The sequence below is a fragment of the Pseudopipra pipra genome, chromosome 8 (genome assembly GCF_036250125.1).
Source record: "Pseudopipra pipra isolate bDixPip1 chromosome 8, bDixPip1.hap1, whole genome shotgun sequence".
Lineage (NCBI taxonomy): Eukaryota > Metazoa > Chordata > Aves > Passeriformes > Pipridae > Pseudopipra > Pseudopipra pipra.
Genome location: NC_087556.1, coordinates 4,053,055 through 4,076,715, shown reverse-complemented (window position 1 = coordinate 4,076,715; position 23,661 = coordinate 4,053,055). Strand labels below are relative to the sequence as shown.

The following is a 23,661-nucleotide window of genomic DNA, read 5'->3' as shown; positions in this document are numbered from 1 at the left end:
TCTCATGGGCATTTAGTGTTTGAAGAAGTAGCTTTAAGGAGTTAGCCAGCCTTTGTTCACAGCAGAGCCTGGGCTCTGTCCTGGACAGGCTTGGGGAGAAACCAGAGCCTGCTGTGGGGAAGGCGACTTGAACTTGGGGTTCACTTGGCCTTTAGAGTGAACTCCGATGCAAGTGTCATTGGTAACCTTACTTTATGAGTAAGTGAATAATCAAATTACATTTCTGTAAGAACTGTTTTATTACTGTGGCACTTTGATAAAGCAGAGACTCTGTGTACTTTATGCCAGGATACTCCTATCGTGGATATCTCCGGCCGAGAGCAAATCCAACTCCCTCATGTAAGTGCCTGTTCAGAAACTTAAAAGAATAAAGTAAAAAAAAAAATAATAAAAAAAGCCAAATATTTTCATGGTCACTTGCATGTCGTAAAACTTGGGAACGATGATTTTGAAAATCCTGATTGTATTTAACCAGCCTCAGATTGCGAACCATGTGTACGGAGCAGGGGAGCCCTCCTGAGCTGCAATTTGAACTATTAAACAGCTGCATTCTCACTAAATGCGGGTTATGTGTGTGTTTGGCGAGCGCTGCCCTCCCTGAGGGCACTGGGGGAGCCCTCCCGCGCCCCAGTTTGAACAGCTGAACAGCCGCCCTTTCGCTCACCGCGGGCTGTGCCCTCCCTGAGGGCGCTGTGGGAGGCGGGGGGGGTGTGTGTGGGGGTGTGTGTGTGAAGCGGTCCGGCGCACGCGCGGGGCGGGGCGGGCGCGCGGCAGTGACGCACTTTGTGCGCGCGCCGCCGCCGCCGCCCTTGCCCGCGGATGAGTCGCTGCGCGTGGCCGCTGCTGCGGCGGCTCCCGGCGCGCGCGGGGCTCGCGCTCAGACATGGCCGCCCCGCCGCGGCAGCGCCGTCCGCACCGTCATCGTTGTCCTCATCATCCTCCGGGGACGGCGGCTCCCGCGCCCCCGACACCTCGCTCTTCGTGCCCGTGCCGCTGAAGCCCGGCCCCGGCGGCGCGGCCGGGGAGGACGTGGGCGCCGAGCTCACTCGACCCCTCGACAAGGGTGAGTGCGGGCTGGACCGTGAGGGGATGGGCGGCCTTCGGGCACCGGCCGTGAGGCCTCGCCAGCCCTCGAAGCGGCCCCAGTCCTGGGTCCCTCGTTTCAGGAATGACATGGAGGGGCTGGAGCGTGTCCAGGGAAGGGAATGGAGCTGGGGAAGGGGCTGGAGCAGCAGGAACGGCTGAGGGAGCTGGGGGGGCTCAGCCTGGAGAAAAGGAGGCTCAGGGGGGACCTTCTTGCTCTTTGCTACTCCTTGACAGGAGAGTGGAGCCGGGGAGGGTCGGGCTCTGCTCCCAGGGAACAAGGGACAGGAGGAGAGGGAACGGCCTCCAGCTGTGCCAGGGGAGGGTCAGGTTGGACATCAGGAGGAATTTCTTCACAGGAAGGGTGATTAGACCCTGGAAGGGGCTACCCAGGGAGGCGGTGAAGTCCCTGCCCCTGGAGATGTTTAAGGGAAGGCTGCACGTGGCCATGGTTTAGTTGGCGTGGTGGTGTTTTAGGCACAGATTGGACTGTGATTTCGGAGGGCTTTTCCAACCTCACTGATTTGATTCCATGACCCGGCTGAGGGGAACCTGACCCTCCTGAGCCCTGCAGGGCTGGGTCCTACCGATGGGAACTGGCCCTCGCTGCTCTCGGGTCCTCTCCTGGGGTTTATCCCTTGGGAGCAGGGGTCTCCCTGTGTGTTGTCTGACCACTGCAACTGCTCGTGCCCGCGAAGGAAAAGCGGGATAAAGGCTGTGGCGTGAGGTAACACCACCGATACTGGGGCTTTACTGGGCACGTCATGGGGCTGGCCTGGGCAGGGCCAGGGCTGGACTTTGATGATCCTCGTGGGTCCCTTCGAGCTCAGAATGTTCTGGGATTTCCCAGAGCCATTAGCCGTGCTCTGTGTGGAGGAAACAATCTGCTGGCCTGGGTCCTCCACTCACTGTTTTGGGCTAAAGGCACTCAGCGTGGGGCAGGTCCTGCAGCTGAAGTGGAGTCTTGTGGCATTCCAGAACCGTGACTGGATCTGAACTTGGAAGTCATAGTTTTCTTAAATATTGGTGTTACAGACAGAAGGGCATAGTCTTATGTGTGAAAGGAGCAAAGTGTAGTGACAGAGCAAGTGGCTTCAAACTGCCAGAGGGCAGGATTAGATTGGATGTTAGGAAAAAATTCTTCCCTGTAAAGAAGGGTGGTGAGGCCTTGGCACAGGTTGCCCAGAGAAGCTGTGGCTGCTCCATCCCTGGAAGTGTTTAAGGCCAGGTTGAACAGCAGCCTGGGCTAGTGAAAGGTGCCCCTGCCCATGGCAGGATGAGGATGATCTTTAAGGTCCCTCCCAGCCCAGACCAGTCTGTGATTCTATGACTCTGTTATCTCTAAAGACTTGATAAATAAGAAACAAATTCTCAATCCTTTTGATGTTTGGTGATCCCAAAGCATTGAGGGTGTAAATGGGAACTTTTTTCTTTATATCATCTCCTAATTAAGTGTTCTGATGGCATATTATTTGTATTAACTCCAAAGTACAGAAAGCATGGGAAAATGATCTTAATTGTTCAGAGTTGTGGAGAAAAAAAATACCTGGCCCTGAAAGCTAAAAAAAAACCTAGCTAGGAAAAGAATCCTCAACAGCTGAAATGCTGAAATCTGTGTTGTTGTCAAACTTGCCTTATATATGAGTAGTATGTTCCTCAGGTGCCAGTAAACACGAATGGTGGCACCTTACTTGTGTATTCCTTGTTGTTTCACTTATCAGAGAAGCAGTTATGTTGGATTTCTTCAAAGGTACAACTGAAATGCTCTGGGAAAATAAGCACAGGTTCTGTTTGGTCTCTGCTGAGTTGTTGAGAGAGAACAGATTGGCTAAAATGATGTATTCCCAAAGGTGAAAATTAACTACTTCAAAGAGCTTGAAGTTCTTCCATGTGAGACTTGGAAGGAATGCCAACCAGGTGACAAATGTGGTGCTGCTCATCTGCTTGTTGGCCTGTAGTGCTCTCTCTGTTGCTGTCAGCAACCCAATAATGTTAAAGAGAAAACTGAGAAAGACCTTCCTTAGCAGATATGTGTTTTTTAGGATGACATAAGTATTCCTCTGCTTCCCCCCTCAGGTTCTGACCACACACAATGTTATGCATCTGTTTTTTTGGTATTTTGTACAAACAGGCTCTGTTAGATTCTTCTGTCAAGTACTGAACTAGATTTAATAAAGAAATGTGTGCATTTGCAGCCTTTCTGATTAGAGCTGGTGAAGGGGCTTTGTTACTGACAGCTGAGTGTAATTCCGGTGTGAATCATCTTGTTGTTACTGCTCAAGTGAGAGTGATCCTGGTTTTCATGCTAATCAGACACTGTCAGGAAGACAAAAGCCTTTTTTGAAGCTTACTTTCACAAAGCCAGTTTTGTAAAACCTTCATAGCAAATTGGGAATTAATTCACTACATCTGTTTTCCACGGCTTCATAGGAAGTGTACCCCTGTGAGTGCTGATAGATGCTTTCAGTTTTGGTGTATCTGGGAGGCTAAAGTTAGAAGGAGCTTTGCTTTTGAGCTTTTCTTAAGAGATTTGATTTGACTGTTGGCCTTCTGCTATGGAGATGGTCCATTATCCATTTTCTAAATAAATGTAAATAAAATTCTTCTATATGAAAGATCAGCACTTTGTGCTGTGTGGCTTCGTGAACCCTGGGTATGGGTGTTGATTTGGAGCCCTCATGCTCAGTTGTCATGTTGAATGTCAGTTCTGTGGCTTCAGTTGTCAGACCACGGGGCTGTGCTCACTGGTGGGAAATACCAGGAAAGACAAGGTATTGGCAGCAATTCTTGTGTCAGAAATAGGAGGTGCCTGAACAAGGGGGTTAGTTAGGTATGTTAGATTACTTGGACTGGACAGTGGAAGTCTAATAGTTGTGGAGGAATTCTAAAATCAAGCAGTTCAGCTGCCCTGGGATAGGATACAGCCTGACTGAAATGGACTGTTGTCATCAGAGATACAGGGAAATTACTTGGAAGTCTTCCTGCAAACAGGGCTGAAACTTCTAAATGAGTCTGATACATTGTTGCCTAACTGCATGATTTCTGAAACTAACTGCAGTCGGGCTGTCCTTTTACACAGAACCTTAAAAATGCTGCTGGGAAGTCAAAGTAATTGAGGAGAAAGAGCTAAAAGACAGTTCTACAATGAGAAAATGGTAAAGAAAGGGAAAACTCAGAATGGGAATGAATGGTAAGGGAGGGCTGAGGCAGGGACTGAGTGTGTACCCTGATTGCTACCTGTATGTGCAGCTGGATTAGGCTCACACAGGCTGCAGTGCCAGCTCTGGTTTGTTTTGGTTTCCCTTATTGTTAAGATGTGTTGTGCTTAGGCAGGATCATGACCTTGGACATGGAGAGCTGTGATGGTCCCAATGTCATGTTGCCTTGGATAGTAACAAGTGTTTAGGCATTGACCTTTCCATCTTGTTGTAAGGCCAGTGGGCTGTGAATTTAGCTCCGTCACTGATGATGTGGTGACTGTTAGAGCTTGTTAGGGAAGCTCTGAAGAGAATTTAGCCCTGTACTTTCTTGTAGTGCACTGTTTTCCAATCTGCCTTTGATTTTGGGGCCCTTAAATATTTCCTGATGAGAGTGTGGATGCCTGTGTAGGAAATGCAATCCTGCTGGTAGCTTGCTTAGCTGCCTTTGGGAACATTTTGGACTGTGAGTGAAGCCATCAGGAGATTCCTGTAGCCGTGCACAAGGTATTGGTTGTAGCTGCTGCCGTTGTGCACCCAAATTTGCCAAATTCTTCTCACCTGGCGATTTTCATTATGCCACATGGACTGTCTTTGTTACACAGTGTTTTAGAGAGGCAACGTTTCAATAATATAAGGTTGATCTCGTGGGATCAATTTAAGGTTCATGTCGTGGCAGACAATTATAGTGGTAGAGAGCAGAGCTTGACAGTGTTGTGTTCAGTGACTTGTGCTGGCAAACCAGGGGCGTGTTGCATTATTATTATCATTCCTAGCATTTCATCATACAGGGCTCATAGACTGGAGTTTTAGAGTAAGGTAAGTTTGTGAATAGGTGTTTGTGATATTTGCTAGATTTTCATGAATTTCTGATCTGCTACAGGTGGAGAAGGGACACATTTTGCCACTGTGATTTAACTAGCATTTAATGAACTAAATTCAGAGCGCATGTGAGTAAATACAGTTTTATTGCAACACTGAACTTTTAGGGGAAGGAAAGGGTTTATTAATAACTTTATAAGAGAATTTATATGAACAAAGCAGAGTAATTTGTGATATATATGAAAAAGCTCTGTTTTCTTCTTCCCTCCTTTATTTAACCTGAGAAAAGGAAGAATACTGGATCTGGTTTAACTGATCTTTCTGGAGAGTCTGTCTTGGAGGCAGGGTGGAGAGAAGAAAGTACCTCAGGATGTTTAGTCACTGAGTAGTTTAAGCAGATTTGCTTTTCACATGGAAACCTGCTGTTTCCTGATGGATACTGATAAAAAGCAAAAATAACCCAACCCAAAACATTAATTAGTTTGTTCCATAACATATTGTCTGTAGGTTCCCACCTTTGTGCTTTCTTTCCAAGTACCAGGGAGAGTGTCTCAAACGCTGCCCTCATCTTCATGGTGCTTCTTACTCTGCTGCAGTTGAAGATGGTCCTTCTCCACAATACTGTCAGTCATTGATTTTGTTTAATTTAGGGAGAATTCGTTTGAGTCTGTTCACCAGGGCGAGATTCCCTCTCTCCAGAGTAAGGAGATGATAATCCAGGGTCTTTGGGCCAGCAGAATGCAACTTAATTTTAAGCAAACTAAAAAAAAGTTTCTCTTTTTCTACAGGTGAAGTTCTAAAAAATTTAAACAAGTTCTACAAAAGAAAAGAAATCCAAAGACTAGGAGCAGAAAATGGATTAGATGGTAAGAACATGTTCCAAGTTTATTTTTAATGTGAAACCTGTTCTAATTCAGATATAGTATTAGGTAGAGCTCATCTTTTATGGGTCTCACAACACTGCTTGTTTACCTTGTCTCTGTCACTCAGTTCAAATAACCTTATATATTTACTTTTAGTAGTTTATATTAAGGTATAGGTTTTTAATGGATTGCTTCAGTGTTTTGGTGGATGTTTGCAAACACAGTTTTCTAGTCCTGGTCACACTGATTTTGTTCCTTGTTTTGATTTTTTGCAGCTCGCCTGTTTCACCAAGCGTTTATAAGCTTTAGGAAATATATCATGGAATCCAGCTCTGTGAGTGCTGATTTGCATATTATTCTCAATGATATATGCTGTGATGCAGGCAAGTATCTGGAGTGCTTGTAAAATCAAATGTTACATTTTTTCCTTGTTTTTGACCTGTATGCTTTACCTACATACCTGTGGACTCCCTGCTATGCTGTCAGACAGCTTAAAAATCCCTGCTAGGATTTGTGCCCATCCTAGGGAGCATTCTGTTCTTAAACCTTCTGGAGTGGAAATGAGAGAGGTGGAGGTGTTGGCATGAAGCAGCCTGTTGTTTTATAGCATCTTCAGGCTGAAATGGAAACAGAACTGTTGTGTTTATTCTTCTTGGCAATCGAGTAGTCACTAGGGGGCACTTGGAGAACTCTCTGCTGGCCAGGTGGCTTTTAGGGATTGGGAATACAGCTCTGACAGTGCTGGTTCCCTGTGGGACTCACAGAGGTGAGTGTTTGCTTGCTTAGTGCATCCTGTGTTGTCATTAACAGCACTAACTGAGGGGTGATGTCAGCTGGGAACAGCAGAACCAGTCTTTTCCATGGTTTGAGCTGCAGAACTTTGGCACAGTATGTCTGTTCTAATGATGGGAATTTAAAGGTTACATTGGCCATTAGTTTTGTCTTCAAATGTAAATGTGTATGTTCAGTATGTTGGCAGTCTTAGGAAATTGTCTCTTTATATTGCTTGTGCATAAAATCTCCCAGAGGATTTTCTTGTTTCTGCTCCTTATTTAGTTACATATGAACATTGTTTATATGTGCCTTAAAACTCATATAAATGGAAGTATAAAGGGTTGTTTATTGTGGCAGTTTTAAAATTTTTTTGTTTAAGTTTTGCTTGTCCAAAGATGATAATCGAATATATTAGTTTTTTCAAATTTTCACAATAATTTTGATTTATTGAATATTAATTCTCAATTTAAAAAACCCAGGAGGGACAGTAGAGAAGTGTGACCTGAAATGAGGTCTTTAAGACCACATGTCTGCTCTGCAGACATTCAGAAGAGTGAACCCAAATGTCTCTTCTGAGTTGATTTCTCTGGTTTTATTTTCTCACTTAGGGACTGGAAACTTTGAATTTTTAACCAGCATCCCATGTCTTGGTAGCTTAGGGAAGCTGCACAATATCCTGGTCTGCTATGTTTTTTCATAAAAGCATTTTGGAAGCTTTTATTTTATTTTTATTTTATTTCAAGGCAGCACATGAATTTAGGAAGCAAAGACTAAAGCTCTTTCTCATCCAGCTTTCCCCCAGTTTCTCATTTAATTGAGAAGTTCTTCAGGCATGTAGGCTGACCAGAGTGAATGTACCAAAATGAGAGCCAGCTTTTTCGTACCATTGGATTTGAATTACATTGCTTAATGAGTCCATGTTAGCTCACCTTTCTGCAACTGAGATAATTATTGAACTTTGTAGAGAGCCTGGAGGGGAAAGAATTGCGGAAAGAAAAGTGTGTGGTGGAAGTAGTGGAAATTTTTTTTCCAAGTTTATTATGATGGTACACGCTGTGAGACAAGCATGCAAACTGAGCAGGGTTTGTCCCGTAGGCCACGTGGATGACCTGTTCCCGTTTTTCCTGAGGCATGCCAAGCAGATCTTCCCCATGCTGGACTGCATGGACGACCTGCGCAAGATCAGCGACCTGAGGCTGCCACCCAACTGGTCAGTGGGGGCAGGGGCTGCACTGCTTTCTTTTCTTAGTGTCATAGAACTGGAGAGTCTGGGGACTTCAGCTTTGTGATGTGTGATTGTACTACATTTTCAGTTCCATTTCTCTGCTTTTACAATAATTTCTGTCAGGAACTCAAATTTTTTACAAGCTACATTGCAGTGAATTAATAGGAAAATAAGGTTATATCAGCAATGAAAGTCACTGGATGGCCTTTCCAGAAAGCTGTTTTCTGGATGTATTTTTGGGAGGTAGCACAGCAGAACACTGAAATGTTAATAAACCCAAGGAGAGAGGATTAAGAGGAGTAATGAGAATTATTTTGAATCTTTGAAAGCATTGTATGATTTAGAAGATGAATGTATAAGGTGTAGTAACCTCTTTTTACTGACTCTGTTTAAGAACTTGATCTTTCTGCTTTCAATACACATTAAAAAGTCAATAAATAAATATTTAAGCTAATTTCCAGTTTCTCCTGAATCAGTATCCAGAACACTGGATAAATGTTTAACAGATCTGCTTTTTTTGTGTGTATGTTTTAGGTATCCAGATGCCAGGGCTATTCAGAGAAAGATAATATTCCATGCCGGTCCTACAAACAGTGGAAAAACTTACCATGCTATCCAGAGATTTTTGTCAGCCAAATCTGGAATATACTGCGGCCCACTAAAACTTCTGGCTCATGAGATCTTCCAAAAGACTAACGATGCTGTCAGTATGTCATATCACTTTCCAACATGCTTAGCACTGGGACAGTGTCAGGAATGCATGTCTGTAAAGTCCTGTAGCTGCTCCAGGTGTTCCCTGGAGCAGTGTGTGCTTGGACAGGTGCCTTTGCTTTGCAGCTCATGGCAATGCCAGTTGTGCTTTAATGCTTTAGGTGAGCAGAATGGAACATCATTTCTGCAGGTGGAACAGCCCTGTCCCCACAGCACATCCTGTGCAATCATCCCTGTAACCTGCCTCCCTTAGGCTGTGATCTGTTGCTCTCCAGGTTTAGCCAGGCTCTGCTATTAGGTTTTTCAGCATGGGAACCGTGCCTCTTTTACCCATGACCTTTATTTTAGCTGGTACACAAAAATTACCCTTGCTTAACTCCCCTCAACCTTCTGCTTCTATGTTTAAATATATTGCACTTCACTGTCTATGAAAAATTCTGCAGACTCAGATGTGTTGAGTTGAAGAGCAGTGCCCTTGCCCTGTCTCAGGTTCCAGAGGAAATTTTCAATACTGTGGGCTTTTTTTTATTACTTCTGGCATATTTTTGGAGGCTTCCCACCAGTGTGTTTCCAGCTGCACAGAATCAGTTCTGAAGCATTAGAACCACACATCACATGTTAATGCAGCACAGTGTGTGTGTGTACAGTAGCATTCACAAATGGTTTTGTGATTTCTCTTTTTTCGATGTAGAATTTTTAATTCCTCTTACTGGTTTATCAAACTCACACATAAGAAGGATTGGCTTGTCCTAGGAGACAAGTCCTAGGTAATGTGCACCACGTAGTGGCTGTGGGTACCATGCGGTGATGTTCCCTGTTGGTAGTTGCTGTGCTTCATTCCCATGTGTTCAGTGTGTGTGAAAACGATCCCCAAATGAACTGGAGGAGGCTGGAGCTTGCAAGGCTCCTTCACTGCTGGGCCTTGCTTTATGAGCCCCCTGTACTGCAGCTCTTCTGACAGTTCTTTTGTTGCAGTTGTGACAGTTCTGAAATGCTCAGGGGAAGATGTAATCTCCTGCAGGAGTAGGGGAAGGTGTCTAATCACAGATACTACCTCTTCATTATACCTCTAGTTTGATAGGACTTAAATACAGGGCACAAGTCTCAGAGGGCAGGGTAGTTATTTTCTGGAAAAACTTCCATTATACTGTCCTAGAAGCTACTGTAAGAAACTGATTTTATTCCTCTTTGGAAAGAGGATTCTGTTATATTAAAGAAACTTAACCTGAGTTTTTTGAATTCCTTTAGAACGTGCCATGTGACCTGGTGACGGGAGAAGAGCGTGTCTATGCCAATGAAGATGCCAGACAAGCTCCTCATATTGCCTGTACCATTGAAATGTGCAACACTAACACACCTTGTATGTATACATAATTGTTTCAGTCCTGTCAGGGGGATCTTTATGTGTATTATTGCTTGGACTCTGAAGTAGCCCAGCTATTCCCTTTCACTCTTATTTCAACAATTTCTGAACTATATTAGAGCAGTTCAAGAAACCTGGATCATCTCAGAGTAGCTTTCTGGTGGTAGAGGATTAGCTTGATTTGAGATACCTTATTTAGAAAGCCTCTGAGTCCCTTTGTGTGTTGTACTGCTGTTCCACGTTCTCTTCCTTGGTGCATCATGTTTTTTCTTTTTTATTTTAAGATGAAGTTGCTGTGATTGATGAAATTCAGATGATCAGAGATCCTGCCAGAGGGTGGGCTTGGACGAGAGCCCTTCTGGGTAAGCTGGTTTATGCTGGCAATGAACCTGTTTAACTGCAAATGGTACGTTAAATGCAAGCTTAGCAGTCAGTATATTCATAAGTTATTACAGTATGGGATGCAAAATAAAAGTGAGTATTTTTTTCTTCATAAGTCTTCTCACAGCAAGTTGGAGTGATACTCTGCCCCAAAGGATTTGTCTGCATGGCAGCAAGTTACCTGTCATGGTTTACTTAATGAGTGTTTTTTAAAAGTTTTATTTACATTCTTCCTTTAGTTTTCCTTCCTTGGATAATGTGGAGTCTTTGCTACATCATGCTGTCTTTACACTGAGTGTTTTCTCGAACTGTGCTTTTTTGTTCAATTAAAACAACACCAATTTTCAGGGATTGCCTCAGGAAGCGATACTGTTCAATGTATGTCAGTGTTAATTTCAAATGACTCATTTATAGAGTTGCATCAGGCTGTAAAATTTGTAGAAGAATGCTTGTTTTGATAATTTTAGGATTTTTCAAGAGGAAATTTTGAAGCATTTTTCCTTGTATTTTTCACAGAAGTTTGGAATCTGATTCCCTCTGCCCTTACCCCTTCCCTTGGTTGCTTTTGATGATGAGTTCAACAGAATGTTTTTTCACACTTCCTCTGCCTCTGTTTTTTTGCCTTTTCTATTCTGCGTGCATTAGGGTTGAATTCATGCAGAAAATAAAGACACTCAGTTCTGCTGTGGTTTGGGAGTTATTAAACATAAATAGTAAATAAAAGCTTTGCTCCATTTGTTCAGTGGTTGAGGGTACCTCTTGTTTTGGCTGAGTGTGCAATGAGGTATTGACTGCTCTAATTATCACTCTAATGTGATAAATGTAATTTTTGGGTAACTTAAGAGTCAGCTAAAGCTACTGTTGTTTATAAATAAGTAACATTTTTCTTTTAACACTGGACCTTGTTCAGGCCTCTGTGCAGAAGAAATCCATGTTTGTGGAGAAGCTGCTGCTGTTGACTTGGTGACAGAGCTCATGTACACCACGGGGGAGGAAGTTGAAGTAGGTATTTTAATTCTGAGAAGCTAAGGACAGAACATCAGGTTCTCCTTGCTGTAAAACAGGCAAAAAATGTATGGTCTTTTGAGGGTATCACTGATCAAAGTTATGTGGGAGCCATTATTAGAATGATTCTTGGCTTCTGTAAATCAAAGGAGATGTTTCAAAGTTCTTTCTTTTTCTTTTTAAATAGTAGTACTGTTTTGCTGAAAGACGGTAAGTGCTTTGCTGAGTTCAAAGAAAAGTGCTTTGCTGTGTTCCCCTCAGGGAATTTTGCAGGTGCTACAGCTCTTCAGGGGCTTTCTTTACAATTCTGATCTTCCTGGAGGGCAAGTGCCCTCAGGTTTGCTAATTTTACTGGGTTGGTTGATAGTTATTCTCCACATGATGAGGAAAGGAGGTTAATATATGTATTTTTAATTGGTAAGGTTCTTTTGAGAAGAGTATTTAAAAACAAAATATGCTCCCAATGAAGTCCAACCTTCATGATTTCAAGGTGAATTAGCTGTAGCTTTATATGTCTGTGTGTGGTGGGGTATGTAATTCTGAAAAGGGAGGACCACTGAGAGCATTCAGATATGTGACTGAAAGCAGACACTAATTTCTTGATAGATCAAGGGATGTAGCCTGTGTACTACTTTTCTTGAATCTAGTTTACATCTGGAATCTAGTTTACATGTAAAAAATACATAGTTCTTCTGTTTCTTGAGAAAGCTGTATAGTTCTCAGCTTGGGAAGTGCTGCCAGTATGCAAGTGCATAGGGTGTACATCTCCTTCTCTCCAGGAATTATCCCTTCAGGACTGAGAGAGGTCCCTCAGCGCTACAGTCACATATGATAATAAATGTACTGGTTGATATTCCACAGGAAATTTTTAATTTAAAGAAATATCTTTGACAACTTTAATTCTAGGTCCGAAACTACAAGAGACTCACTCCTCTGACTGTGCTGGATTATGCCTTGGAATCCTTGGATAACCTCCGTCCTGGGGACTGCATTGTCTGCTTCAGTAAGAATGACATTTACTCTGTGAGCCGACAGATTGAAGCCAGAGGATTAGAATGTGCTGTCATATATGGCAGTCTGCCACCAGGTAAAGCACTCTTCCTTTATTGGTAAGGGATGTTCTGCTTCTTGCCGCTTTTCTTAGGAAAAAACCCTTACACTGCTTTCTTTGTTTTAAAATAAAGCAGCACAAGTTTCCTAGTTTTGCTTCTCCATATAGTTAAAGAAAGTAATCGGCTTTCATTGACTGGTGTTTTAATCTTGGGATTAGACCTTTATTATGTACTTAATTTTGATCTTCAGATAGATATAATTAAATGAGGTCTTTCCACAGCTCTGGGAATGGTTTAAGTCCCTCCTGCCCCCTTCCCTCCAAACCGTCCAAATGCCAATCAAATACCATTTTTTTTCCTCTCAGCCTATTAAAACAGCATTGGGCTTAGTGATATGTTGTCTTTGATTTGTAGGAAGTTTGCTATGTGTTTTGTCATTCTGTTTTAGGAACAAAACTTGAACAGGCGAAGAAATTCAACGATCCTGATGATCCATGCAAAATTTTAGTTGCTACAGATGCAATTGGAATGGGACTCAATTTGTAAGTATTTACAGCAGGTTATGGTATTTTTTTTCTTTTGGGTGTTATGCCTGCATTAATTTCCTTGCTTCTTTCTCCCCAGTCTGTTAATTTGGTCAATATATGTGCTATGTCTAGATAATACAGTACATACATTTTCATTCTGAAGTAGTGTTCAATTTGGTTGGGCAGAATTAAGCTTTAATTTTGAAACTGATTCCAAGAATTAATGGCTCCCTTGGCCTAATTCTGTGTGATAGTGGCTAACTGTGCCTACTGGATCAACAAGAGTCACATGTGTTAGGTTGTCCGAGTTACCAGTCTCTTGCATTTCTGAAATGCAGAGCAAGTTCAGCCCAGTTTCAGGTGTGTTTTGTTGGTGAAGGTGATGCAGTCACGTTGCTATAAACAATCACTGATGGATTGGGACCCTACTAGAACATGACTGATATGTGCAGGGCTGATAATTCTCCTGTGACTAACCAGGAGTCTTGTCATGCCCTTTGGAATACGCTGTGACCATAGGTAGTCTCTGTGATACCTTAATTTATAGAGAAGAAGAAAGCTTATAAAAAAGAAAAGGCTTTCATTCTTCATATTGGAAGTAATTTGCAAGAAAAAAAAGATTCCTCTTTGTTTTTGTTCAAATATTCCAGGTGTATACGAAGAATAATCTTTAACTCCATAGTGAAGCCGACTGTCAATGAGAAGGGAGAGAAGGAAATAGACTCCATTCCCACGTCCCAGGCCCTGCAGATCGCAGGCAGAGCCGGGCGTTTTGGCTCGTCCTTCACACAGGGGGAGGTCACCACGATGCACCGCGAGGACCTCGTGCAGCTGAAGGAAATTCTGAGCGAGGCTGTGCCCCCCGTGAAGGTGAGAGACTCAGTACCCAGTTAGCACAGACGTGCTCTGGGGCTGGTTTATGATGTTCTGTCCCCAAATTATTTTTCCTTGTGTCTGTTTACAATGTAGTAATAAAAGTGGATTGTGTCATGCCAGAGTGACTTTGGATAGATGTCCCATTTGGAGGCTTGCAATGTTGCATTTATACTGAAGCTGCTCTTTTAAGAATTAAAAGCTCAAGCACAGAAGTTCCTAAGTTTCAGATAAGTGTGCTAAATAAACTGGAGTCTGTAGGGTGCTTTGGTTTCTTTCTTGCATTTTGTCTTTCTATGTGTTGCTTCTGGTGCATTAACTTTAAAACGATATTGAGAATTAATGGATTTTTTTTCCTTTATTTTCCCTTTAGGCAGCTGGCCTACATCCTACTCCTGAGCAGATAGAAATGTTTGCTTATCATCTTCCTGATGCTACTCTATCCAATCTAATTGTAAGAATGACCAAAATATTAGCTTTTGCATTAAAAATTAAGCATTACTTACAGTCACTGCTTTTGTACAAACATACACTGTGGGAACCTGACAGACAGCCTTGTGTGTATTTTTTAGCAGTTGGATTCTTCTCTCTACCACAGCACTGACTGTAAATAGGTTTAGAATGCTTAACTTTTCTGTGCTATAATAAACTGGAAAGCTCTTCAAGCATGTCAGTATTTTCACACGTGTTGAATTCTGTGCAGCAACCTTTTCATTTCACCTTTTCTGAATTTTAAATGTAGACATTTTGGTCTGAGGCTGAAAATATTAGAGATTGAAATTGTGGTAAATTATTTGAAAATTCCTGAGAAACTAGGCTGGTCACGTCAGGTTTCTGTATATCTGAGAGCCATCTGATTTTCTTTCCCTGTTTCCATGGGTTTTATGGTGTAACGATGCTCGTGTAACTTTGAGAAAATAGATTTTGTGGAATCTACTTGATCTCATCCTTAGATAGGTAGTACCTCTTTTGGATGTGCCTAAGCATTTTAAAGTAGAAATTAAGCTTCCAATGCTGTATTTAAAGAATAGTATCACAGCTTTTAGTAGACTGAGAAACTCTTAGCAGCTTTCATGGATTTAAATGTGCATTATTGTTCTCTGCTGATGTACTGTTATGTAGCAAAGTGTGTGGTTTCTAACCTTGAGATAAAAGATTATACCTGGAGACTCCTGGGAGACTTAGGCTGGTAGGGAGCACATCTTTAAAATTTGGCTATTAACAATTTCTGGGTCACCATAGAAGTATTAAGATAAGAACCCTTTGTAGTTATTGATCTCTTAAGTATTCAGTCACATATTTAATTAAGAAACTCAATGTTTCTCTAAAGATGTTTTTTAAAACTCTTTCAAAGATTTACACTGGAGAAATAATTTTGGGGGCCCATAGAAATTCCCCCTGCATCTGATGCCAGGTACCCTGGCATCTCCTGTTTCTCCAAACCTTGGATATATTTCAGATTTTCTTTGAACTCCACTATTGCAATACTGTATTTATCTTGTGTTTTCTTTCTTCCTAAAATAGATCCGAGCCTGACATTGAGCTAAAAATACCTCAATTATTGAATTCAATGCTGTAAAGTTAGCTTTTTGGGTCATGCTAAGTGACAAACCTGGAGAAATTTCTAAACATGGTTCCTATAATGGTGTTCTTTGTAACTAAAATGTACAGTTCCAGAACTTTGTTATTCAGGAGACTAACTGAAAATGTTTAAATAAAGCATAGTGTGTTATGTCTTTTCCTCTGATCCTGTGCTGGAGAATTTCATGCAAGCTCTGCTAAAAGAGTAGAGGGAACTCCCCTGCCCCTTTTTTATTACTGTGGTCAAATTTGATGGCTTTTAGCTGTTCTTTCAGTTTAACCAGCATTTGAAACACTAAATAATTTTTTGGTTTGGTAATGCAAAGTTTAGCAACCCCCTCCTCTAATAACATTCTCTTCGTTTGGTTGTATTTTCACAGGATATTTTTGTGAGTCTCTCACAAGTCGATGGGATGTACTTTGTCTGCAATATCGATGACTTTAAATTTCTAGCAGATATGATTCAGCACATTCCACTAAATCTGCGGTCACGATATGTCTTCTGCACTGCCCCCTTGAACAGAAAAGAGCCTTTTGTGTGTACCACGTTGCTGAAGGTCAGCTGGCTTTTTCCTCAAAAAAATGTGATGTTTATATTGGAGCAAGTGGGTTTTGGTGCAGTGAGACTGTGTCTGCTGTATTTACTGTGGGATTTGTCATTAGGTCATTGGAGGGCATTCTTAAAGTGCTCACGGGCAGTAATATAAAATCTTTGGAGATGTATTTTTTTTTTCCTAATTGCATACTTCACTAATTTTATGGACCAGAGCTTTTAAGTCCTGAGAACTGTTTCTCGTGATGTAAATTAAGATTTGGACAGCTTTTCTGCTGTTTGACTCAGAGAATCCTCCTGCTTGTCCTTGCAGGTGAGCTCTGAACCGGGAGGGATCACTTATGTTCCCTAGTCACTTGTGCACTGTTAAGCTTTGCACCACAGTGTGCCTAAAAGTAGTCATTAAAACTCAAGTTACTGCTGCTTCAGGGTGTTAGCTTGTCAACAAAAGAGAAGAATGTGGGATCAAGGGTTATTGCTGATGTTAGGAGAGTTACACAGAATTAAAACCCCAGAAAACACAGTGCTGTAAGTTGCTCTCAAAATTATGTCACTTCACTTTTCAGGCCTGGATGAACTGTTTTTCACTGTGCCCCCCCCGAGTGATTATTTTGAGGAATTTGTAGTCAGCAGATTTTTCAGGTTTTTGAGATTAATAATTTAATTTGAGACTGTTACTTTGTTAGACAGTATTGCCTTTGTGCCCTTCTTAGAGACTCCATTAAACTTTTAAAATGAAGTAGTGTAAAAATGAAACTGGTGTGGTGCCTTCAGGTCAGAAATATTAGACCCCTGCTTTTCAAAGGGAGCTAATAATCTTCTTTAAAAATTGAGTGATTGATGAAAGAGTTGAAAAAAGTGTCTTGTTAAGAAAATGCTGAGCATTCAGACACCAAGGAATGAAGGTGCAGAGGGGCATAATGTGGTGTTGGAGGGAGGTAGGATGTTGTGAATGCTTGTGTGAATTTAAGCACCATTCCTTGGCCAAAAAAACCCACTTCTAGTATCAGCCAGCTAGGAGGCAGTTATTCCAAGTCATCAGAACTTTTGAAAATTTTAGATTTAATTCTTATTTGACTTGGTTTTTTGTTACTTAAAGAGCTGAGATGTCTTGAGTTTCAGAAGGGCTGCTTTCTAGTGCAGATTAATCTGTTTGGGTTGTGAGTAGTGTGTTTCCTAAATCAGGGAATACATTCAACATTTTCTCAACCCGGGGACTCTGAAACAAGATAATTAACCAAATAGGAGGAGGAGAATTAAAAAAGACAAAGTCCATCTGCTGTGCTGGATGAAATCAAATGCCTTCAGTGTTATGCTTTTCTGGATAGCTCTATGCCTTTGTTGCTTAACTCTGTGCATGGCCCATGCACAAATTGTGTTAATGAGGCTCTGCAAAGGAGAGGTGACTCCTGTGTTGAGTAATTAAGTAAAAGAATGTGTGGCATTTGGGCTGTGTAAAACAAAGCAGGTATTTTCTGTACACAGACTCCAAGGAATTTAACTCTTCTGGGATTTCTTCTTTCCTAACTGACCGAGGACCTTGCTTGTTTTTCAGTTTGCACGACAGTTCAGTCGAAACGAGCCCCTGACCTTCGACTGGCTCTGCCGACATACCAAGTGGCCCTTGGCTGCTCCAAAAAACATCAAAGAACTTGTACACCTCGAAGCTGTTCATGATGTTTTTGACCTCTATCTGTGGCTAAGGTATTGTCTTTGTGCTTGAAAACTTGTTTTTATTTTCTCCTAGTATTTATGACTTACAGTTCTAGAAGAGCAGTGTCTTCAAGCCCGTGTGTACGTGGTGCAGGATGGGCCCCTTAGGCCCTTTGGAGGATCCTGACAAATGCAAGTGTAGTGATGTGGGAGTGAGTCATGGGCTCTGCAGAGAGCAGTTCGTGACTGACAGAGAGAGAAAGGTAGAAACAAGGTGATCCTGGACTGAAGTAGCTGAAATGCAGCTTATAATACTGTGGCCTTCCCATGCACCACATAATAAATTTTTTCTTACGTAGTATGTGTCCCATTTTTATCCCAGTCAGCATTCCTGGAGCGGAAAGGTTTAACTGGGTGTTGTTTTGCCTCTCTCAGTTACCGCTTCATGGATATGTTCCCTGATGCTGCCCTTGTAAGGGATATTCAGAAGAAACTGGATGACATTATACAGGTTGGTGTGTGCAACATCACGAAGCTGATCCGGGCGTCCCAGTCTGCAGCTGCTCCTGGCACAGCAGAAGTTGTGTCCGAAGACTTTCCCACAGCTAAGAGGGATGCCAGGGTGGCTTCTGACCGTCGTGGTGCCAAGTCCCCAGAGGCACTGTCCATTGCAGTGGAGGCTCCAGCACTGAGGAGGGCGAGGAACCCGAGAGCCTCTCGGTCTGGGACGAGGCAGGAAGATCTGAAAAGCTATGGCCGGGGATCCCTTGCCAACAGACTGCTGCGTGAAGGACTCCTGACACAGGAAATGCTGAGACAGCTGGAGAGTGAGTGGCAGGATCAGCACAGGAATGGTAGATATGGCTTTGGTTCAAAAAGAGATGATCAGCATAGTTCAAAGGAAACAGGGAAAAAGAGAAAATAGAACCGTGTCCTAATTCTGTTTAGTTTTTATTCGTAAAATAAAATACTATTTTAATAATTTCTTTGGCATTTCATGTTTACACTGCTGCAGCTCCTTGATGTTTTTCCTTCTCCCGTGACCAGTAATGTGAAACACTCAGAGAAACGGACTTTTAAAGCTCAGAGGCCATAGGTTTGCTTTTACCACTCAGCTGTGCACTCTTCAATCATGGTGTTCAGCATAAGTGTATGATCTGCTGCTATGTGAAAATTTGAAGTTGGTGTCTTCTTGCAAGATGTCCTCACATCATCAATAAACATCAGATATGTCACTAGTAGTGAATTAGCTACTCATTCCATCCCTTCCTAAAGGGCAGGGTTTAGCAGACAACAAACAAGTAATGAACAACCTAGAACAAAATTGGCTCAGAATGGTGATGGGAGTCATGTGCCTCTAACCTTTGTGTCCTGGGAAAATGTGGAAGGTGGTGAAAAGCACTTGTGTTAATGTGTCGGGGAGTGATGAAATTCTGGCCATAAGAATTTTTGAGTAAGTTTCAGTTCTGTCATCTGAGGGGTAATTACTGAGACAAAGCAAAATCTGTCCTTGCTCTTTGAACTGTGTTCTTCTAGCGAGAGCTCATCCCATTGATTCAGGCGAAGTTTGAGGGGAGGAAAAACCAAAAAGTTGGATTATGGTTTTTGAAGGAAAGGAGGAAATGTTAGAAGCATAGGTATAATTTATTTTACTTTTGAGAAATTCAGGTGTTTGTTTCTCCTGGAGTTTTCTAACTCAGTTTCAATACAAATTACTTTGTTCTGTCACATTTCATAAATGCTTTTTTAGCTTCATGTGCCAGTTTGTGGTACTTGAATTTTGAGAGGTGTCCTGATGCAATGTCACTGGGTAATGTTCAAGGCAGTGCAGCACCAGGCTGTGCCTCTTCCACAGATGTGCAGGGGCTCTGTGATTTGTTTTCAGTGTAAGTAGCTTTAGGGTGTGCTTTTGAGCTCCCAATATGGACACTGGAGAGTGGAAAGAATCAGATGCTGAAACTGCTGGGTGTTCACAGAAACGGGTTCCAGTACTGGGACATGTTACTGGGCTGCCTGAGGAGAATAATGCTGCACTGACCATATTGCTGGGTTTGGCTGTGTGCAGGTCTGCACAGATCCTGCTTGTGCTAATGCTTGGATACCTGTAAAAGCCAGGAGGAGTTTCACTGTGTCAAATGCCTGACTTTCTGAAATGATCAACCATGTATCTCTGCAGGTTGAAAGCTTGTTCTGATTCCCCTTTTCTTCTTCCTGGTATTGATCCTTTGTGCTGCTGTTCAGCAACAGGTCTGCAGCAGTTTGAAAATTGTTTCTAACAACTGTTTTCAGTGCATTTCATGTACTCTTTCCTCATTGTTTACTAAAAAGCAAGCAGTGCATAAATGGTTTTAGTCCACATGCTCTCCTGCTGGTTTCATTACAGGACCAGTGGGAAGAGAAAGTTTTAGGTTGTTTCCCTGCAAAGCCCCATCTTTCTTTCCTCCCTCAGGACAAAGCAAGCAGCTCTGTGTGTGTGGCAGTGCCATGTGAGTGTTGTGGATTTCCTGTTGTGTGGATGAGTAATTGAGCTTTGCTTTGCCAGAGTCCTGAACAGCAGCATGACCTGCACAGAGCAGGAGCTGGCATTAACCCTTACAGATGGGTTCCACTGGATACTGTTCACACAGCTCCTGTGGGGTGGGTGACGTGGCTGATGGTCCCAATTGCCTCCTTGTTCCTTGGCACTCACTCACTAGAAGGAAAACTGTAGCTGCTCAAGCCTGCAGGGATGTTTTTGCCACACACATTGTCCCACTTCCATCTGGGACTGCACACTCCATGGTGGACCTGCAAACCAGTGTTTAAAACCACTTTCTGCAAGGACAATTCTTCTCTCTCTCCAGAGTGTTTGGGTTTGGGCTGCAGGAGACCCACATTGCTACTGTGCTTGGCTTCTAGACTGTTATGCTAAATTTACCCTTTAATTATAGCTAAGCTGTGTACTGGAGTATATTTTTGAGCAAGGAAAGAGTGTCTGGGCCTTGGGGGCGTAAGCCAGCCTTGTGTTTGAGCAGCAAGCCTTGCCATAAGGAAGCTAAATGACTATAAGCATTCTTTTTTGTATTTTGCTGAGATTAGCACTTGGCTTAACTCATTGCGTGTTTCCATAGCGACTCCATAGTAACTGTTTTAGGAGCTCTGAAGTTTATTCAGGCGTTTCCAGGCTGACTTTATGAAAGTTTTCTTTTCTTCTGAGCTAATGGTGTGGCTGTCATTGACTCCCATTAGAATGGCTGCCAGATTGGTCCCATGTGGTACAATCCAGACTGATGTGGGGCAGAGTTATCCCAACCACCCATTTTTAACATGCCCTGTGGGGCTGTGCTGAAACCTTTTGCTTTTAAGCAACATCATTAATATTGTTCACTTGTTCTGGGAATGGCTGACTGATACAGCACTGCTTGGTAAAAGCCTTCTGTCTCTTAAGCTAATATGCTCTTTTCTGTCTGTGCTGTTTCCATCTCTTCTAAATGGTATCTATCCTTGGACTGGATTTTCCCTCGGGTGCTCTGCCTTGCTTTCCATCCTGGTGTCGCCCTGTGAGGGGCATATGTGGGATGAATGTAGGGACTTCTTTCTGTTCTGAGCTTTGATGAACTTGTAGGAATATAGTGGGGAATGAACCTACTGCTACTTTGACGGGGGGAATATATTCTAAAGGTTAGTCTTGGAATAATAAGCTATAATGAAGAAGTTATAATTTCTCCTGATGACTCACCGGTAGCCTTGTCCACTGTCTCCTTGTTAACCTGGGTACCAAACTCAGCAACCAGTGTTGCCACTATCTCACCAAAGACAGATGTGTTTCTCCCACAATAAAATGCTTATTGATACAGTACCTCTTTCTCGAGGTAACTGGTGCATGTTTAGCTGAGATACTCAAGACATTTATCTGAATTTCCCCATTGTAGCTGTGAGCTCCTTTTCTCTGGAGGTCTTTGACTGCAAGGCTGTGGGAGGCAGATGAGCACCAGACTCTTCAGATTCTCTATTTTCCCTTGAGATGGGGCTTGGAGGGAGAACTGCAGGAGGAGGAAGTAGAGAGAGGGGTATTACAATTTTGAAGTCTTGTTTGGCCCTTGCGAAGCGGGGAGGGAAGGTTTGTGAATAACTTTTACTGGGTGCAGCTCTAACAAAGGGGAAAATCAACATTGCCTCAAGCCTCCAAACTGCATGTGATGGGAGCTGACCTGCTCACCTGGGCCTGGAGAGGTTCCCCTGTTCTGGCAGGATCTGTATGAAATGGCTGTACTGTTTTTGGGTGTTGGGCCCTTGGTGCATTGAACTGCTGTCTGTGTGGAAATGAGATCATGTCTTGTCTTCTCTTGGACAACAAAAGCCAGGAGCCAGGATACCCCAGGGATGAGTGAACAGGTTACGCAGCGATTCTGACACGTCAGGTATTTCACAGAGCTTGCTGCCAGTTTAGAAACATTTGGATCTTAGAGACCCTTTTCCAGTGGCATCCGTTAGAGAAAGAAAGAAAAGAGAGAATGAAAAATAAATCTACTGTATTACAGACACAATGAGGTCTGGATCAAAGTGGGATGGAGCTTGAAAGGTGATGTTTTGAATTTTGCTGGTCAGAGGGGTTGTGACTCGGATGGCATGGGTAAACAATGAGGAGAGAGACAGTCCCTCTGGGAGTCAGTGTCTGACTTCACAAGCCAGCAGTTATTAAAAGATGAATAGAGGAGAAGTGAACCGTGCTCTCTGGCTGGTAGCATGGCTTATTTTCTTCTTTCTTTTCTCCCTTTCTCTCGAAGATCAAAGGCCTAATTTTAGAACAAGCCCTATTTATGGACTGCTCAGCTACTCTGTCTGCTTTACTCTTGTTCTAGAATAGTGGAAAATAAATGGAGCTGGCGGGATCTCCCAGTGTCTAGAGCTCATCCCTGATGCAAGGCAGGAAGGGGGGGGGGTGTAAAAAAAAAAAAAGAAAAAGACCTTTCCTAGCAGAGGTTCTGTATGATCTGTCTCTGCAGAAGGAGTTCCCTTCCCCTCCCTCAGCTCTTTCAGTCTTTCCTCGTGATCAGAGGCTGAAAAAATGTGACCTGTGAGTGCTCCTGCTGTTCAGCAGAGCTAACTCCTCCTGATCCGTGCCTTGACGTGCCAGAGCTGCCAGGACAGGGCACAGTCCTCTTCCCTAGGCTGGTGCTGAGGATGGAGTTGAGTGTTGTGTTGTGTGTGGATTATACTCCCGTATGTGCACCCACCATGGGGATCACTTGTACTTCTCTTTTACAGTAGCAGGAGATTGTTGGGTCCACTCTAGGCTGTGAATTGATGTAGTCAGACATCCCTTTCTGCTGACTGGCTGCCTCTGCCCCACTCTGCATCTCCAGACCTAATTTTCTACTGCTTAGTAGTTCTTTGTGTCCCCTCACATTATTTGGCACTCCCTTCCCCCTTTCCATTCCCTTTTCTCCCCCTGCTCTTTTTCTAATCTTATCAAAATAATTTTTAATTGTTAACTTGTTCTGTACAATTTTGGGTGACAGTTGTCTGCCAGTGCAGTAAGTGTGATCAGTCCAGCTGAGCAGTAACTGGGGGGAAACACGCCGTGTGTAGGTGCAGTTTGGAAGTGAGCCTCTAATTGGCCCATGAGAATGCCTTTTGGAATTTTTTCTCTCTCTCCTTTGTGTCAGCATTTCACCCAGTTCCTTTGGATGAGGTTTCCATAGTTCATATCACTTGATACACTGACAAAATTCTGGAAACACTTGTGTATGCAGGGTGAACTTTTGAGAGCAATGGTTAAAGACTGTCAAATTCTGGTGGTGTGAGGAAGCTGCTCTCGCTGCGGGCGCTCTGTGCTGCCAGTTAAAGGCACCTCTCCAGTGAGGCAGTGTGATACCCACGCTGCTGGCTGCCAGGTCATTCTGCCCCCTGCCCAGCTTTTGCAGTACTGAGGATCTTCATTGGTCTGAAGCTTTGTCTTCAGGAGGGGTGGAGAATAAGTAACTAGTCCCCAAGGTCTGTGCTGGGAATTGAACCC

The 23,661-nt window shown here is 43.0% G+C and overlaps 1 protein-coding gene across 2 annotated transcripts; it reads left to right on the top strand.

Moving 5' to 3' along the window:
• The first annotated feature begins 778 nt into the window (after positions 1–778).
• Positions 779–18,901, top strand: SUPV3L1 (Suv3 like RNA helicase). 2 transcript variants are annotated; one of them, XM_064662255.1, is made up of 15 exons: positions 779–1,063; positions 5,891–5,968; positions 6,241–6,348; positions 7,835–7,949; positions 8,499–8,667; positions 9,924–10,035; positions 10,323–10,400; positions 11,330–11,421; positions 12,331–12,511; positions 12,925–13,018; positions 13,654–13,873; positions 14,250–14,330; positions 15,838–16,014; positions 17,566–17,714; positions 18,099–18,901. In XM_064662255.1, the coding sequence occupies exons 1-15, from the start codon at positions 820–822 to the stop codon at positions 18,586–18,588; spliced, it is 2,388 nt and encodes a 795-aa protein (XP_064518325.1). In that variant the 5' UTR covers positions 779–819; the 3' UTR covers positions 18,589–18,901. The 2 variants fall into 2 exon arrangements, with proteins under 2 accessions (XP_064518325.1, XP_064518326.1); XM_064662256.1 differs by lacking the exon at positions 779–1,063 and having other exon boundaries at positions 5,922–5,968; positions 6,241–6,299.
• Positions 18,902–23,661: the final 4,760 nt, after the last annotated feature.

Bases quoted from the DNA above. Each gene is read 5' to 3' on its own strand.
- SUPV3L1 (XM_064662255.1), top strand. From the start codon at position 820: ATGAGTCGCTGCGCGTGGCCGCTGCTGCGGCGGCTCCCGGCGCGCGCG. The intron at 5,969-6,240 runs GTAAGAACATGT...GATTTTTTGCAG, and splicing joins AGCAGAAAATGGATTAGATG to CTCGCCTGTTTCACCAAGCG. The intron at 13,874-14,249 runs GTGAGAGACTCA...TTTTCCCTTTAG, and splicing joins AGGCTGTGCCCCCCGTGAAG to GCAGCTGGCCTACATCCTAC.